We start from the raw sequence: 19,439 nt of genomic DNA on the forward strand, positions 1-19,439 counted from the left end.
TAATGTGTACAGGATATCTTCTTTCAGTAGCATCACCAAAACTCCCAGAATGTTCTCAAAATAAGAGAATCAGCAGGGAAACTCTGGAGGACCAATAAAAAAATTTTATTAGGCCACACGTCGGACTTCACATCACATAAGTCTCAAGGCTTTAAAGTCATGTAATTTGTCCATTTCAGGGTACTATATGGAAATAAGATCACCGAACTGCCCAAGGGAATATTTGATGGACTGGTTTCCCTGCAGCTACTGTAAGTATCGTCTGTCTGGTCTGTTGTTCTGTGTGTGGCTGGATGTATGTGTGTGGTATCCAAAAAATACACTGGGCAGTATATAAAATAATAAAAATACAAAATCATAATAACACCCCAATAAAGAATGAACTACTGAGGAAACATTGTATACAGTTTGAGCCAAATGTTCAAACAGCTTCAGTTTCTTTTACTAAATATCAACCAGTAAACATGTAAAATGTCTGAATTTTATTTTCTTTTTTTATTGTTTGAAGCCAAACGTGACAATATTTGGCCAAATAAACTATAAAAAAATAAATAAGGAGGTCCAGTATAGCCCTGTGCAGCCAGTCAATTTAAAAGACAACTCAATTAAAAATACTCCAAAATGCACCAACATGAATGAGGGGTCCAGTTCAGTGATTTGAATTATCAGACCTAGAAGACAGCAGTAGTTTGCTACAGCGAGTTTAGCACACCTGGCAATTAAAGAGGCAATGCTTCTAACTGTAAGCATTATTGGAACACCTCCAGGATGCATTATAAAACCACAGCAGTCTGCAGGTATTGATGCTCTTGACGCCAGCATCAGGTGGCCTTTAGGAGAACTGCTGTGTTTTGGTCCCAGAGTTTGTCACTTCAGGTTGACATATTTCTGAAGTGGCCATCTGTGGAACTGCATTTTTTTTTTTTTTTTTTTTGCATTTCCAATTGGCATTAATTGGTTTCAGTGGAGCATAATAAGCAGAAATTACTACATTTATATGAAGTGTACTTAATTTTCCCTGGTTATGGTGATTTACTAATTTGGCATCAGCAGTCCGTATCCACCTCTGGACAATTATCACAGCTAAGGCCAATGGTATGGGTCGATGTTATTCACTATTGTGCAGTAACAGCTACTATGGAATGTTGTCTTCCACGATTAACCTTTGAACTGTCATTTATCTGTGTATGTCAGTATAAAATGCTAAGTATGAAACAAATAAATTGGTGTGCTGCAATACGAACTGTAATCTCCCACAGTTCTTGTTATCTTACGTATTGTAGGGGGGAAACTATTAATTCTGAATAATTCCTCATGGGCACAGATTCAAACTGCAGCTGCTGGTTCAACATGCAGTAAAAAATTCTATAACGGCTACATAACTACTGTATGTGGCATATGGTCCTCGGAAATGCCGCAGTCCACTGCAGAAACAGCTAATGTTCTGGGCTTTTCCATCGTAAAGTGAAGCGAAGCAAAGAGAATGAGGACGAGTGAGCCTAACCCACAAACACCTTTTACAGGCTTAGGTGGATCATTTGGATGCATGGTGCATAGTAAGAGAGAAAGAGAGAGGGAAAGGGGGTGGGCAGATGTGGATGGATAGATAAATTAATGGATGGCTGGATGAGGGGTGAAACTGACATAGACATTGGAAAGAAGACAGATATGAACAAATGTATACATGCAGGAAATATTAGAAGAGCAGAAATAACTACTGGGAGATCAAATTTGTGCTTTTTGTGTCAACCAGTATATGACACTGTTATCAATGAACAACTCAAATTGGAAAGAGCATTTCCTTATATTTCTTCATGCATGTATGCATTGTCCATTTACAGGATGATTCAGTCCCATTGTTGTGCATGTGCATAACAAACTGAATGATTAGCTAATACTCACGTATTGAAACATTCTAGCACTCACTCAGCAGGTGAATGGAAGAAATGTCTTTTAATATTTCACCATTGACACAAAAACCTCTCATGTCTCTGAAGGCAGTCAGTTTGTCAAGATTCACTCACATAGTGTAATAATTATAAATTACATTCAGCTTTCACTCTTGAATAGAATAGAGCATCATGTTAACCTATGACTGCAAAGATGTGTTTATTGCTTTATATAGCTACTGGTCTGTTTATAATCTCTGGGCTGCTTTGTTTTACTGGTGCAGTTTCAAGTAATTAGTTCCCCCTGTGAGCCGCCTAATGAGGCGTGGATATGTCGCAGAGCAGCACGTGTGCATGTATCACCTGCGAGTGTGTATGTGTGTGTGTATATGCATAAATTAGATGTGCCAGTACAGGCACTCGTTAGAGTGGTTTGAGAATGAACTGCTTTACCAAGCACCAAGTTAGTTACCTGTCAGGGAAAGAAAGGGAAAAAGTAGACTGTTTAGTGTGTGACAGAGAAAAAAGAATGTAACAAAAGACAAGAGGTGGGGAGGGTGAAAGAAGAGGAAAAGTGGAGACTGAGACAGACCCGAAGCAAGAAAAGAGGAAAGGTGGAAATACAGGGAAAAGCTGACAACTTGGAAATATCAGCTAATGACGTGTAGATATGAAAAGACAGCAAGATGGAGAGAAGGTAGAGGTGAAAACTTTTCTGTCATTTACTTAATCCTTCTATCACATTTCTCATTTCCCATTGCCTCTCTCCTCCATTTTGCTTGTCAGCCACGTTCGCTTAAATATATATATCTGTGTCAGTCCAAATTAAATTTTCACCTGTCCCTTCACTGTCTCACTCCATTATTTCCACCACCCTGTATCCATTCTTCCTCCTGCCTTTCCCTCCTTTCACCATCTGTCTCTCCCATCAAAACAAGGTATTACACTCACACACCCAATGGTGGATATTCCCCTCCTGCTCCAGAAGAGAAAGTATAAAACTGCAATTTTCAAATTTATATGTCACATCCAGAAAAAATATAATCATGAGTATGTAGGGAAGGGAGGGGTGAGTTTGGTAAGGGACAGAGGATGAAATAGTGAGTAGATGACAGGAGAGGAAAATAGTGGTTTTGCATTTGAGATGCATCTGAGAAAAATGAATTCTCATTATCGATGTGTGCGTTTATCTTTTGTTTGTCTTGAGCACAGATAATACAGCCAAATAAACAAAACAGAGGCAGATGAATAGCAAATGTTAATGGCTCTTCTTTGCATTTCAGATTGCTCAATGCCAACAAAATTAACTGTTTGAGAGTCAACACCTTTCAAGACCTACAGAACCTCAATCTCCTGTCATTATATGACAACAAGCTGCAAACCATCAGTAAAGGACTGTTCACCCCTCTGCGCTCTATCAAGACTCTGTAAGTTCATATATGTTGTTTTACATCATTTTGGTGTCTTAAATAGAGCTGCTACTATCAGTTGAATCAATAATTAATATGCTGACATAAATGAATTGACAATAGACTGCTTAGATGCCTTACTAGTGAGATATTCCATGCATGTTCAGATGGAGGAGACAGCAGGGCCGATGCAGATTATACAGGAGGGATTATATGTCCCTTCAGCCCTGGGAATGCCTTAAGATCCCAGAGGAATAGCTGGCGAAAGTTGCTGGAAATTGCTGCACCTAGATTGGACTGATACGCTGGCAAGTGTTTTGATATGTGATTTTTCATTTTTACATCAGAAATACATGCTCAGTACACTGGGCTTCTGAAATAGCCAGCCGCTTTTTCACCAAGGGTTTTTACTGCAACATCTGTCGTTTCTCATCTAATATCAGTTTAGACTTAAGAATAACATTTTCACCGGTTAGTTGACACCGCAAAAGTAAAAACAGGGCAGTAACCTACTTGACTAGAAAGAATCGACAGTTGTCTGCTGATTGCACTGAATTTGTTCGTATTCAGGAAACTGTTTCCTCTTATCAGCACACGATTGCTGATAACTTTGGTCGTTCTATGATCGCCAACCACTGTTTCCCCTACTGTGACTGAACGAAAAGATGTATAGAGATGATAATTGTAAAAAATCTATTTAGAAAACTGGGCCTTCATTAAGTATCTATGGTCTTCTGTTGGTTAATTAATGAAGGTTATTAGTGTTAATGATAGCTATAAAATTCTTCTCATAACGCTCTCAGCTGCTTGAAACGTAAAATAACCCACTTAATGCAAGAGTAGCTCTCTTGGAAAACATGTGCCTTTGGATGGGAAAAGAAATGCAACAAATGATGAGTTGAATTGTAATTTTTCTGTAGAAGACAGTATTCAGTATATTTACCCAAACCCAAAATCTCAGGCAACTGTAGTAAGCTTGAGATTCTTTTTTCTACAAATCAAGCTTCCACTCTGTCCTTGGTCCTTTTTCTTTTTCAGTCATCTGGCCCAGAATCCCTTTATGTGTGACTGTCACCTGAAGTGGCTGGCAGACTACCTGTTTGACAACCCAATTGAGACAAGCGGAGCACGCTGCAGCCACCCCAGAAGGCTGGCTAACAAACGAATAAGCCAGGTGAAGGGAAAGAAGTTCAGGTGCACAGGTAGGAGATGACTTTACACTGATATACAACCAATCATGTATCCAAAATGTATACACAAAATTGTTTTGCAAACCTAGCTATGGGTTGAATTCCCCCAGATTTTAGTTGTATATATGTAAACAGAATCTATCCAAGCAGAGCACACAGCTAAAGAAAAAATGCAGGTAAGCATGCCTGAAAAACAGATGTAAATCAATCAGGTTATACTTGAAATGTCACATTTCACAATTGAAGCATTACAAATATATGAAGTATTAAAAGTGCATAAATAAAAACCGAAAACAACTACTAAACAGACACACACCCACAGTTCTTGTCTCTGTGGTAGTGTTGTCTTGCTCTTATTTCCTTTGATAGGAGCCATGGGTTTCACTAATTACAACACAGACCAATTCAGTATGACGCAGCACAATAACTAACTCAGCAGGGACTATCCACAGACTGTGATTGCTCACTTGTGTGAACGAAATTATGTGTGTGTGTCTATCTAGCTGTGTGTGGCTACACTAAACATCAAAACTGCTTATCTGTAGTGGCTTTTTCCACACTGTTTGTTCCTGTCATAAATACTAGTACTGGAAAATTATAATCCTTGAAGCTCTGTTGTGTCAAACTGGTTTTAGGCAAATCACCAATTTAGACAGTATAAGTAAAGCATACACACTGTAGTGAGAATCTCCTTTGCTTTTTCTAGCAGACCAGCGTTTTGTTATCAAGGGCGACACCCTATTAGTAATGCTTTGTTTTATATCTAAAACCTCAAATTTGCAGAAGAGCTGAAAAAGTTGATCAAAAAGCAACTTTTTAAGCACCAGAATGATTGTTTTTACTGCAACCATCACAGCATCTGTCAATGTGCCATAAAAAGTCTGCCTGGAAGAGTGGATATTTTTTGACATAACATAGTCACCCCTTCTGCTCTGTGAAATGGTGTGTTCCCAGGATCAAATGGACACACCATTAACAGCATAACCAATACCATTAAATGGCAAGAGGTTTTATCCAAAGTGCTTGTGGTGGCGTGGGCACACATGCTATATTTTTAGCTTAAGATCTCAGTGGTATTCAATCTCTTAATGTTTGTGCTCTGCCCATTGAGGTAGATAATAATCAAGATAACCAGATTACAAATTCCCCTAAACTTGGTTATGGCTGTCGTCTTTGCTTTGGCCCTTCCTCTCTGCAGTCCCATGCCTCTCCCTGCATCTCCTCTTCCTCTCTGGACCTTTGTGGATATTCTTGCTATTGGTGGGCAGTGCTCTGATCCTGCCACCCTCCCTGTGTGGATCTGCGGCTGTCTGTTGCCTCTCCTGTCCAGTATGGACCCTGCCCCCTGACTGATTGGTGCAGCTCTCTGTTGCCCCAACTTCCTCCTGTGTGGACCTGCATTTTGATTGGTTCTTGTGCAGCTGTCTCTTGTGCTTGATCTAACCATGTGGCCCCGCCTACTGTAACATCACATGGTTCCGTCAAGCGCCAGGGACCGCCTAGCACACACCTACCTGCCTCTCCCAGCCAATCACACACCTTGGAGCAAAAACTGGGTCAAACATTTAACCTTGTTTGCATTTATCTGTAGGGCTTGTAATATGTGAGTATGACTGTGGTTGAAATAAATGAGTCATAAACTGACATTTGACATTAAAATACAATCAGGGCTGACTATCAACACCTACTAGTTTTCTCTTGCTTATCTCATTGTGATGCCCTGTGGAGTTTTCTTGTAAACCAACACAATTCACGTGGGTGTTTATTTCCAAGTATTATCTGTTTGTATGTAGCTTTCAATTTATTCTCGGTCTTTTTCTTCTTTTTGTCTTTTATTGTTTTGCCTGCTCCAAAACTTAATTGGTCAGTAGGTCTGAACTAAATTGCCAGTGTGCACCCATGTGTACTCGTGATACTGTGCACTTGCACAACACAAACCAGAAGTAGACACATTTTGAAATAAAATCTTTATGGTGACACTCCGGCTCAAAAACTCCACAGGGTACATTTAAGTGAATTGAGAAACATCCACATTTCGCAGTTCACCTTGATTGCAAAACTGCAAGCATAAATTTGAACTCTAAAATTGCATTTAAACAGATGCTCCTACTTTTGTCATTGTGCTCTGGAAACATCTCCTTGTAATGCTTCAAAGCACATTACAATGAATGCTTGTTTTCTTCACATTTAGATTCTCCGATCGCATGTCAGTGTTTCAGTGGTTAGCATGGCTTATTGTGCATTCATGTGCTCCTTAGATAGCCCCATTTTCCTCTGGTTTTTGTTTGTTCTGCCAGCTTTGATGTGTTTCTATGATTTTGGGTTGGAATGTGGAAACAAAACTGATGCTGCAGACAAGATGTTTTTTTGTCTCTCAGTATGTAGAAACAACACTGGTTTCTCTTTCCAGTACACAACTCAAGAACTAGTCCCTTTTCCAGCTTATCCAGCTCTCTCTTAAGTTGGATAGCAGCAAGTATTTACAACCTTATTAAAAATTTAATGCAAGATAAAAAAACATATATAATACTTGAATTTTTACCATTAAACTTTCTCGACTGCCATCAGCCAGATATGTACTTTATCTGATATGTATTTGTGTGTGCGCTCTACAACAAAATTATCTCAGACTTTACATGTTCTGTCTCTAACTTGAGGAGGACGTCCATGTGAAGTTTTCTCAATTTTTCCAATTATTCCAAAGCCACATGATTGCACAAATATTCCATCACCTCTCTAGCCCTACACACCTCTCACCCGTGTGTCTGCTAAGAAAAATTCAGCCATTACTATTATTAAGATGATAAAAACCCACCTTCCGGTCTTTGCTTAATTCCCCTTTATTATTCTCTTTCCCTTTCATCCGAACTTTCCCTTGCTCTTTGCTCTCTGTCAGCTTACCCAACTTAACCAACAAGGTTAGAGACAGCCCAGAGACAATATTGCAAAATATTTTTTCCATTGAAAGAAGCTAGCCATGTCTCTCAAAAGATAGACATCACTTGAAGGGCACTGATCATTTGCAGAAAAAAGAAAAGAAAACCTTCAATAGGTGGTCTTATTTGTTTAACAATGAGCAAATGAGTCATGAAAACAGATTGGAGGCAGCGAATACTTTGTGCCAATGCAAGAATGAAGAGTAGTAAAATGAAGGAAAGATTACATTGACAGAGAGCAGATGGATAAACAAAGAGAGAACAGGAGGAAGAAAAAGAGATAATGATAACGGCGTGAACTATAATGAGAGTACAGTATGTGATGCATGAACACACATGCTGCATGATGCAAACCGGGTCTATTCTACAGGCACTCGCAGTCATAAATAATATCTGCTCATATTATATCTAAATAACAGAAGTGGTCTCTGGCTCACCTTGTTAAACAAAAACATCCGGGGTTAAACCACATTTATCTACAAGGTGATTCCATAAACCCACCTGGATATCTGTTCGTTAATTTGATTTACAGCAGCGGCCATGCAGAATTACTGCTCCCTGAATCAGCCCCGTGCCTGCTTGCAGTACAGAGCTGTAGCAGCAACTGCAGCCTGCTGTTTTAAGTAGATGGACTAGATTTCTTTTGGTGTTGCTCATTCTGACTGAATTGTGACCGTCCTAGAATTTTACCAACAATGAAACTTCTCAGGAAACAGTTCAACCAGATAGCCTGGGAGAAGAATAACAAAAAATATTGATTTTCTTTTTGTTTTTCTAAATATAAAATTATGTAAATGATTATATAAATGGGATTATGTTTACATAAGTTTGAAGTCTTGTGTCCATGGTGTCTTATTTGAACTTTTTTCCTCTTTTTTCCTCCCTTTGTGCCTGTTCGCTATTGCCATAATTTACCTCCTTTTTTCCATCCCTTCTCTTCCTAGCTGTTTTTTCTTCTGTCTTCCTCTTCATTGTTATTCCTAGTTACATTTTTTTTCTTCTTTTCTACCCTAAATTCTGATCCGCAGGTCAGGAGGACTATCGCAGCCGTCTGAGTGGGGAATGTTTCCAGGACCTGGTATGTCCAGAGAAGTGTCGCTGTGAAGGCACAGTGGTTGACTGCTCCAATCTCAAGTTGACCCGAATACCGCCACACATCCCTGAACACACCGCAGACCTGTAAGTCAGCTGGCCTTACTGTTTTATATAGATATACATATATGTGCAAGCTCTTCAAAAAGCTGAAACAGTAAAACAAAACGCGAACCACAAAATCTCAAAGAAGCTTTTCATGTTTTTAGGAGCATATGCACGGACTAAAACACCCACTTATACATATGGCAATTGTGTGCCATGAAATAGTAGTAATGTTTTTAAGGCCTGTGTAGATGGAAAGACAAAAACTCACATATGCGCTATGCATGTCCTTTTTGTCTCTCTCTGCTTCTCTCTATCATGAATGTCACTTGATTTTTAGCTCTCAGACCAAAATGCTCCTCAGCAGTCTTTTCCATCTCCCTCCAAGTCCCAAAGGAGCCATCATCATGTCTGGTGAAGGGTCTCACACTAGAATACTGAATAGTCCCATTGATCATTCACTTTCTGGCTTAAAAATGAGGAACAGATAACACTACAGGAATACTGTAATATCTGTATGATTTCATGTGGGTTTTAAAACACAGACAAAAACATTTACAACAGTTAGACTGTTAATCTGTAATAATTACCAGAAAGGTGTTTTTTTTTTAAAGCAATTCCTAATGACAGGTTCTTATTAGTAAAGGTTATTTTTTTCACTTTTTGAATTAAATAACACATTTCAAGACATCACAATCTGCTTTTGGAACGTGGTCCAAATCTACCTTGATTCATGCATGGTTTTTCAATATGCCACCATGTAGAGCAGGGTGATATCACCAAAAATATTTATCACGTTATACATTTGAAAATTTGCGATAACGATATAACTGACGATATAATTGACACTAGACAAAATACTTCACAACTCCACAACTTTATTAGTGCAAAAAAACCCCAAAAATCATCAATGTATTTTCACTTAAACAAGCAGCTGTTTTTTTATGTGCATTAAAGATATATAAAAATTTAACAGTGCAAATGCAAATTCCTCGCTGACAGTTTAACCAAAAGGCATTTCCAGTGGAAATTGGCCGACATAACCAGCATAACCATGTAGAATATCCACAAAACTTAAAAAGAGGTTATACACACACAATACAATAATACAGGGTGGGCCATTTAAATGGATACACCGTAATAACATGGGAATGGTTGGTGATATTAAAGTCCTGTTTGTGGCACATTAGTATATGTGAGGGGGCAAACTCCTCAAGATGGGTGGTGACCATGGTGGCCATTTAGAAGTCGGCCATCTTGGATACAACTTTTGTTTTTTCAATAGGAAGAGGGTCATGTGACACATCAAACTTATTGGTAATGTCACAAGAAAAACAATGGTGTGCTTGGTTTCAACGTAACTTTATTCTTTCATGAGTTATTTACACGTTTCTGACCACTTATAAAATGTGTTCAATGTGCTGCCCATTGTGTTGGATTGTCAATGCAACCCTCTTCTCCCACTCTTCACACACTGATAGCAACACCGCAGGACAAATGCCAGCACAGGCATCCAGTAGTTTCAGGTGCTGCACATCTCGCATCTTCACACCATAGACAATTGCCTTCAGATGACCCCAAAGATAAAAGTCTAAGGGGGGTCAGATCGGGAGACCTTGGGGGCCATTCAATTGGCTCACGACGACCAATCCACTTTCCAGGAAACTGTTCATCTAGGAATGCTCGGACCTGGCACCCATAATGTGGTGGTGCACCATCTTGCTGGAAAAACTCAGGGAACGTGCCAGCTTCAGTGCATAAAGAGGGAAACACATCATCATGTAGCAATTTCAAGCACTGCGCATGCACGTTTTACCCATATTCTATTGCGATATTTCATTTTCTTATTGTTGCCGAACATTATACCGGGATTACCGTGAACGGTATGATATGGCCCAGCCCTACCACCATGTCCCAGTAGGCTATTACAGCATGAAAAGTACTGCTAGCTTAATGGAAAAAAAGAACTTGGATCAGCATATCATTATATTTTTCACTAACCAGGAAAAAAAGGAAACATTTCCTTCAACCTACTCCCGATTTTTTAAAAAAAGGAAAAAAGTGATGATATGAAGGTTGTATGCTTGCACTATCTCTTCAGAGAGAAAGGTTAAGTAATTTAATAGAGATTGTCAGGGAAAAAATAGCAAAATTAACATAAAACATAATGATGTGATTTGAAAAAAAAAAAAAACCACCGCTTTTAAGCGATAAAATACATGCCAATCTTTGACTTTTGATTCAGAACACGAGAAAAAAGTGTTGTGCTAAAAACAGCTCATTTTACTTTCAGCACCTTGACTAATCTTAATCACACATTCAGTAAGTTAAGGAAAGAGGAAATTGGAATCCAGACAGAAAAAAAAAGTTTTACCTAATAATGCTAAATCACCTGCAGCTTTAAAATGTAGGAGAAGGATGGAGAGCTTCTGCTATGGTTATCAGTGAGATAGTAATGTAGAAAAGCTTCAGGGGATGGGGATACTACAGCATTAAGGCACACACAGGATGGTTGTCACAGTATTACTTATGGAGGTTAGTTGTATGATGGTGAATTCAGCCACAGCTGCCACTTTAGATAACTAATAATGCCAGCACTACACAGACCATTAGCCCCCAATTTATCCGTCTCTCTTTCTCTCTTTGGTTCTTTTTCTCACTGTGAACCTCGCCAATCCTCCCTCCTTTTCTCCCTATCCGTCCCCAGGGTACGTCATGTCAGAAATGTATACTTTGTCCTTTATGGTTGGTTAGAGGGCACATCAGAGTTTCTAGTATTTTCTACACCTTTTCTCTCTCTAGCCTTCCTTTTCCTTAAGAACACAACCACCCAGTATTTTCTGAAGGCCACAATCGTGAGCACACAGAAACAAACACACAAGCTGTCAGTTCATGGCCTGTAACCTGCCTTATCAGGGGAAATCAGGGGAGGCTGTGGTTCAGCTGAGGGCTTATATACTTTTTGCTCTCTTTGTCTCGTCTGTCTGTCTTTGGGACTCTTTCTGCTAGCCATAAAAATCATTGACATCGGCCTTGGGAGCATTTAATAAGAATGACATCAGTCTTATGAGAATTATAGGCACTTTATTAAATGTGCTGTACATTGTCAGGCCACATTGGGGCCAGATCAGATGATGAAGAGATCAGATGTGTTTTTGATACTGTCAAAATATGCAAATAAACGCAGCAATAAAAGAGGCATCATTCTCCTACCATCAGAACCTACTTCAGGCTTTTCAGTGTATTATTTCAGTCTGTGTTTATCCAGGCCAATCCATCTTTGAACCCCCTCATATCTCATTATAAATTGTCCCCTTGAGCTGAACTTTCACTTTCTTTCGTGGATTTTTCTTGCTCTGCTGCTTTCACACATACACGTACACAAAGTGCATCCTTTTAGCAGCACCCTTTTAGTACAAATTACCTCAATAAACCAGATGTCTAGCTTCCTATCTCTCAAACTGTTTTCTCTTGGCTTAGGGCAGTGTGGCTATTGATGACTACATATAAAAGATTCATTGCTCTTCTCTTCTCTTCTCTTCTGATTTTCTTTTTTCATCCCTGTGTTGTTTTGTGTTGCATCATATTTGCAAAGTCTCTGAAGTCCTCTCAACTTACATGTGGCCATCCCGCCCTTATTTTCTGCCTGTTTTTTCTCTGTGTATGTAGAAATTCACTTGTGTGCACTAAAGCAGTTTGTTTCATGAAAGAATAAATATCTAACTCCCTTTCTCCATTTTCCTCTCTGTAGGCGGTTAAACGACAATGAGATTGCTGTCCTGGAGGCTACAGGGATTTTTAAGAAGCTGCCAAATTTGAGAAAAATGTAAGTATATATATATATATATATATATATTTTTTTTAAAGAAGCACTTCCATTATATGTTTCAAAGGTTTTAATATTTAATTTAATATATTTAATATTGTATTATGTATAAGTCCAGTAATATCTTACTCCTCTAAAAATTATGTAAAGTGGACCTGGCATAGAAAATGGAGGTATTATTTATCTGAAGAGAATACAGTAGGCTTTGGCTTTCTTTTTTTACTCTTTATTTTGATAATAAGTGATGAGATTGATTCAGTATTCATGACAGAAATAAGCAGGTTTTACAAAGATGCGAGAAAGAGAATGAAACTGGAAGCCAAAAGTAAAACTGAAGAGAAAAATGAAAGAATAAAAAAGAAAAAAGGAAAAGAAGTAAGTAAAATAGAAGAGATACCGGAAGAAGATCGACTGAGCACAGGCAAGAGGATGGGAGGAACACGGAGATGGAGAAAAGGGAAGGGTGGATTGGAGGTATGCAGGAAGCAAATATGAAATGGAAATAGAAGATGGGCCTTCGTTCAGATTTACAGTCAGTTCTTATCTACAAACTACTCTAGGTTTGTGCTTGTGTGTGTGTGTGTGTGTGTGTGTGTTAGGGAGAGATAGAGAAAGACAGAGCAGAGACCAGAAGTTGATTTATTGGAGAGGAAATTGCTAACCATCTAGCAGTGTCACTGACAATATAGATTGGCGAGCTCTCATTTCCATTTTCCTTCTCTCAATTCCTTCCTCCTATCCTCCTTTCCTCGCTTCTCCTCACCTTACCTCACATTTTCTGTTATCCTTACATTTGCTATCACATTTTTTTGTTTTTATTTTATACGTTTTTTTAAACCTGTCTTTCCAGTCTCATCCTCCACCTTCTCTCATCTTCAGTAAACCCGATAATAGGAAACACAATTGACCTATGAATGACGACTACAGTATGTGTGATAGCTATCATCCCCAATTATTGTCTTTGAAGCCAAGCACTCATCCTTTTCATTTCTTTTATTGTGTCCATGAAAGAGAGAAAGAAGCCATTTTTAACTGGTTTGTACCACTTTGTTCTTTTAGTTTTATTTGAACACGCTTGGTGTTTTTTATCAGATATAGTGATGGCAGGCTCTGTTATCTGAATATCTAATGTCTAAGAGAAGGATATTAAGATGAAAGAAAAGAAGGTTAACATTTATTAGTTGAAGGGACATGATTAATTACTGCAATTAAACTGGGAATGCTTTGCATGCATGTCTGTGTCTTCAAAATGCTGCGCGCCTGCATTTCCATTATCTTGTTGCTGCTGTCGGTTGTGTTAGAAAAACATGCATGATGGCTCAAGCAAACATGTACAGGTAAAATATCTAAATACAAAAGTAAAAATGCTATGAATGTTGTGTGATCTCTCCTGCAGCAACCTGAGCAACAACAAACTGAAAGACATCCGTGAAGGGGCATTTGATGGAGCAGGTGGAGTTTTGGAGCTGCTGCTAACGGGGAACAAGCTGACCGGATTGCAGGGACGCATGTTCAGAGGCCTCAGTGGCCTGAAAACCCTGTAAGTATAGTTCACAGCAGTGTACATGTGTGTACTTGTTGTACAATAAGACTTACATTTTACCACGGAAACTTCATTTGAAAGTTAGAATAGGTTTAGGATAATAGAAGCGAAAGTAATTGATTTTATGCTAGGATGTAGGCAAATAATTGAACACCACTGAACACAAGGGCCCATTCTACAGTTGCAGCCCAACCCATGTGAAAATAATCTATGCACAGCATGCTTGAACGCAGTTTTTGTGTAAATGACACCTGTTCTGAAAAAATATGTAAACCTAATTGTTGAAAATGTGGTTCAAAAGTGTTATTTTGAGTTCAAGATCCCACTCAAATGACATTTTTTAAGGTCAGTCCTGTTTATTTTAAATTTGTCAAATCTTTTGAATCAATTATTCACTCTAATCAATGCAGCCCTGTTATTCATATTACCCTCAGAAGACAATATGAACGTTTTGGGTTTTTATTTTTTACTTTATTTATATAACTACATTTATTCTTGGCTTTTAAAGTCCATTATACTCCACTGCTTCATCTTGATCTCTAATGATATTTAAAAAGATTTGGTCTCTGAGAGCATGTCTAAAAAAAGGCTATTCTTCTTTTATAAGATCAGTCAGTATATGTCTTTATTTATTTATTTCCTTTTTTTTCTTTGTATAACATCAGTACTAGCTTTTTGTCAAAGACTTAACAGAGTACAGTTTGTATTAGCACCTGACATAGTAGTGTGTTTTTCTTCCACAGACTAAAAAAGAAAGCATTGTTTACTCACTTACATTGAAATTAAGGCTAATGACAGCATATTGTTGTTCCTCCAATTTGGACACCCACTTTAAAGAGCCTAGTGTCCAATTAGGGGTTACAGGGTAGTGTATAAAATCACGAACTAATGTTGTCTGTGCATACTCAGTAATGACTAGCTAATCTTATCATGTATATATATGCTGCCTAATGACTCTCTAATGGTATCATGGCTGTCTCTGTATTATGTAAAGAGGGCTCCCTGCTCCAGTAATAGCCTTGCTAACTAGGTTAGCTTGTCCCAGAGATTGCTAATGCTAACTAACTCACTTAGCATGATCCCACATGACTGTATGTCAAAGGCTAATGTCATATTACAGAGTCTGCCACGGCTGTCCTATAGGGACTGGTTTAAATCCACTCCTTTCTCTTTTATCTTTTGTCCATGTCATTATAGGTTGTATTCGTTTATCTCGCTGGGCTGTCTCTTTTTATCTAACCTTCCTTATTTTATTAGTACATTTTTTTAAAACTCAAAACTTCATATTAAGTTGGTTAGAAATGTGAAACGCTGGATTATTCTAAGCCTTGACTTTAATGTAGTTTGTGACATAGATAGTGAAAAAGAGCCAATAGTAAGTATTGTGTTTGCTTTCATTTATTAATCTATTGTATTTGTGTTTCCAGCATGCTACGGAGCAACCAGATCAGCTGTATTGACAACAGTACCTTTACAGGTCTGAGCTCCGTCCGTCTGCTGTCACTGTATGACAACAGGATCTCCAGCATCGCCCCGGGATCATTCTCCACCCTGCACTCCCTGTCCACCATGTAAGCCACATCCGTCACAATTTCTTCTCCTTTTTGTCGCTCATTTTCCTGTTTTGCTTTTTCATTTCCATCCCATCATTTATCCCATCTCTCAGTTTGTGTCACTATCTGTTTGTGTCTGTCTTCCAATCTCACTGCTTGTTTGTCTGTCACTATCTTCCTCTATCCCCTAATTTTTCATAGCCTTGCTGTGGGAGTTGTCTTCCAAGCAATACACACACATTCCCGCCCCAACGTTTGCACACATGTTGTTCTCTGGACACTATTCTCCTCACAGATGCTCTCCATCATTATCGACTAGATTGGTCTGAATCCCGGGGCATTTGTTATCAAAGCTAAATATTTTTCAGCATCTGCACACCCACATTGGCACACAAGACCAATTGCAAGCTTGCTGTTATCTTCCCAAAGATTCACAACTGCTACGACAAGACGTGAATTCGAGAATCGGTGTATTCGTTTATTCGTTTATCTGCTTGGTGCATGTTTTTTTTCAAGCATGCTTTAATTTGTGTGATGCTGATTGGTGTTATGTCTTTACACAGAACTGCAGATAATAACTCTAATCCAATAAAACTATGATAAGCACTAACCGTCCACCTACCATTTTTCTTAGGACAAAGAGACTGGGAAGCCTGAGAAGTGAATGAGTGTTTTTTCTTCAATCACTTGACCACCCATGTTGTAAATAATAGATTTTATCAGCTTAATAAAACATGAAAGGTTGATTCTTTTATTCCTCACAAGGTAGACAGACTTTGCAAAAAAAAAAAGTCTACTCACATCCTCTCTGCTGTCTTTATTTCTCTCTGTGCTTCCTTCCCTTGTTCCACCTTTTGTTCTTGCTCTCTGTCCTGCTGTGTACCTGTCATCTCTGATTCAAGTTCCTGCCTGACTCTTTTGGGAACAACGATGGAAGACATGAAAGGGAAAATGTGGACACAGAGGATGAGGACAGATATATTTATTGTTGCATAAAGTCAGAGTCTCTCGGTGTTAATAATTATAAGATATCAAATTTCATTCATCCTTTGACACATTCATTCTTTGTTTCAGCGTGTTTTTCACTGGCTTTGTAGTAACACTTGATTTGTATTCAAACATCTGCTTGCTGTCTGGCATGAAAGAAAGATGGATAGTTTTTATTTCTAGACCCTCTGTTCATTCCCTCCTATCTTTCCTCGATTTCTCTCTCACTCCTGCTCTTTCGAATATCTGTCTCCATTCTTAGTGCTTCGTTTCCCTATAGAGTTTGTCCATGTAATTAAAAGATTAACACGCTGAAAGGGAAGGAAGGGATTTAGCTTAGGTTTAGTTGCCATGCAGTGAGGTCAATTCATTACAAGGAAATGAGTAAATAACTTGTCCCTATCTGTGGCAGCACCCCATTAATATTATAGCACATATAGCAGCATTTAGGTTTATTAGTTTAGCAGAGGACAACGTGAACAGCAATGTGACACTTGCACATCTTTAGACACAACATGGGGACTTTCCACTATACCAATGGTTATATTTCACAGAACTGTTTCCTTAAATTTTCTCAGGTACACCATCCTTAAATCTCTTTTTCTGTGTAGCTCACTGTTGATATTTCTGAAAGACATTGCTGAACGTTGTTGAATCTAAATCACTGGCAGCGAGCTGAAAAGAAGATGCCAGGGGCCAAAACAAAATCAGACAGCAACATTGTCAAGCTTCATCTGTTACAAAGTTGCCCACAAATATTAGATGAGTGCCAGGATTTGTTCTTACCTTTAATGTTTGCATTCAACACATTGGTCACACATTTAAGAATGAACGTTTAACTATACTAATAATTATAAAAAGCCACAACAAACCTACAACTTGAATGTGCCACAAGATTTTAGATGCCCAGAGCAGCTTTGGTTTAGGGATGCTGCCTGTCTCGTATGTGTTGCTAACGCGTCCTTTCCACCCTTTTCAGTTTAAATATGGCTCAGCATAAATATTACATGAACTGTGTTACAAAAGCAACAAAATGCAGAGAGAGGTGGTGATCAAAAATGAATAAAATGAGCAGATAACCTTTTCTCTTTTCTTTCTCTTTTTCCCTGTTTCTCAATCTGCCACTTTTTCCTTTTCTCTCTCCATCTCCCTTGTTCTTTGCAAAATGAATAAAAACAGCCGATAACCTTTCCTCATTCCCTTCCCCTTCCCCTTTAGCCCGTGGCTTGCTTTGTCTTCTATCTAAATTTATTCAAATGTATCACTCACCAAAATACCATATAAAGCACTGACATTATTATCCCTCTGAACGGCTTCCAAAATAAATTCAGAACAAAGTCTGCTTTGTCCTCGTTGCTCTTCTCGCTGTCGTTTTGTTGTGCTGCTTGTATGTTACGGTCTAATTTGGGGTGTGCGAGTTGTCTGGATGCAAAGTCAAGGAAAATGTTTGTGATGATAAATACCTTATATTGTAAGAATGGATGTTATGTAACTTTGTGCGGTAGGATTTAAACTTACCCTGATTCATTTATTTCCTTCCTCTTCTCTCTCGCTCTCATCTGTCCTTTATTATTTCCTTAGTAATCTTCTATCCAACCCATATGTGTGTGATTGTCACTTGGCCTGGCTGGGTCAATGGCTAAAGAAGACCAGGGTGGTGAGTGGAAATCCCCGCTGTCAGAAGCCAGCCTTCCTGAAGGAGATTCCTATCCAGGATGTGGCTACCCCAGACTTCACATGCGATGGTGAGACTTTCTATTTTCCATTCTTTGCCAATAAGCCAAGTATTTGTTTTTGTTTTAGTTAAGTAGAATTAAAACCACAGTTCTTGGTGTTTGGTTTGGTCGGCCACACAGGATGTTACAACTGATACACCAAAGTGTGTGGAAAACAAAAAGGTCACAGCCTTAAACCTGAAATAAATGACATGTGTCAGTCAGCGGCTGTGTGTCCTGTGCAGATAAAAGGATGAGTGAAGCAACTGAAAGGTGAACTGAATGTGTCCTTGAATCGTACTAATAATAACTGAGGGGCTTCCTGACTTTCAAAACCCTACACAGGAAAATTGTTTATTCAGTAATAATGTCAAATATGTATTTGGGCAAGGAAAATAACAATAAAACACTTGTGTGTTGTGTAATGAGTCGTCCAATTTGTAGTGCTGTTCAAATCTTAACTTTAAATTTAATCCACTAAAAACAAAAAGTGAGAACACAGATGATCACATATACGTGGCACTTAATTAGCACTACATTCAAGGATTGTCCACAGCGTATCAACTGATGTCTGACCTCACTCCCCCTCGAGTCCTAATCACAGCACAGACTAAGCCTACTGCTACCAAAACGCATTGTTCTTTGCATCTATATTCACATCACAAAATCCTCAGATAAGCACAAGCCTTCTGGTTTGGATGGGAATAGATTTGGTTATAACATCAGTGATCCAGATTTAACAAAATTACCAGATACTCTGTCATTTCATGCCTTCGGTCTCACTTCAGTAGGGTATTGTGAGGACAGAACGATCAGTAACCACTGGCATACAGCAGCCTCAGATGACATCAGCTTGTGGTTGCTACAGTGACGTTGTTGTTACCACGACGATGCCTGCCTATAGCAACTTAGGCTGTCGGCTTGGCCGCCAACTTTGACGCCATATACAAAGTGTGGTTTGGCTCTCGCGTTTATTACATTTGTCTTTATTTTCCCTTCTTTGCTTTCTGTGTAGCTTTTACACTTTAAACTTTTTTCGATCGCCCTTTTGCTCTCTTTCTATCTGGTAGTGCCTCTCTGTCCCTCCTCAGTTTTTTTAAAATTCATTACACTTTTCTAATTTCCTGTAGCTGTGCTGCAGCAATTTACTGAAAATGAGTTTGGAAAGTCGTTAGCTGGATTGGTTCAAGTAAGGAAACTCTAAGATGTTATCAGATCTTGATATTCATTGTTGCATCTTGCACACACACACAC

At 38.7% G+C, this 19,439-nt stretch overlaps 1 protein-coding gene across 2 annotated transcripts in view; it reads left to right on the top strand.

Moving 5' to 3' along the window:
* The window catches only part of slit3 (slit homolog 3 (Drosophila)), a 232,959-nt gene that overhangs the window by 175,741 nt on the left and 37,779 nt on the right, over positions 1 to 19,439 (top strand). For both annotated transcript variants that reach the window (XM_005919453.3, XM_005919454.3), the window contains 8 exons: positions 180 to 251; positions 3,173 to 3,316; positions 4,337 to 4,500; positions 8,453 to 8,603; positions 12,313 to 12,387; positions 13,784 to 13,927; positions 15,358 to 15,501; positions 18,052 to 18,215. In XM_005919453.3, the coding sequence (XP_005919515.1) occupies positions 180 to 251; positions 3,173 to 3,316; positions 4,337 to 4,500; positions 8,453 to 8,603; positions 12,313 to 12,387; positions 13,784 to 13,927; positions 15,358 to 15,501; positions 18,052 to 18,215 (1,058 nt within the window). The remainder of the gene's footprint in view (positions 1 to 179; positions 252 to 3,172; positions 3,317 to 4,336; positions 4,501 to 8,452; positions 8,604 to 12,312; positions 12,388 to 13,783; positions 13,928 to 15,357; positions 15,502 to 18,051; positions 18,216 to 19,439) is intronic.

The sequence above is a fragment of the Haplochromis burtoni genome, unplaced genomic scaffold, assembly GCF_018398535.1.
Source record: "Haplochromis burtoni strain Fernald_Lab_line unplaced genomic scaffold, NCSU_Asbu1 Contig_33, whole genome shotgun sequence".
In the NCBI taxonomy this organism is placed as follows: Eukaryota; Metazoa; Chordata; class Actinopteri; order Cichliformes; family Cichlidae; genus Haplochromis; species Haplochromis burtoni.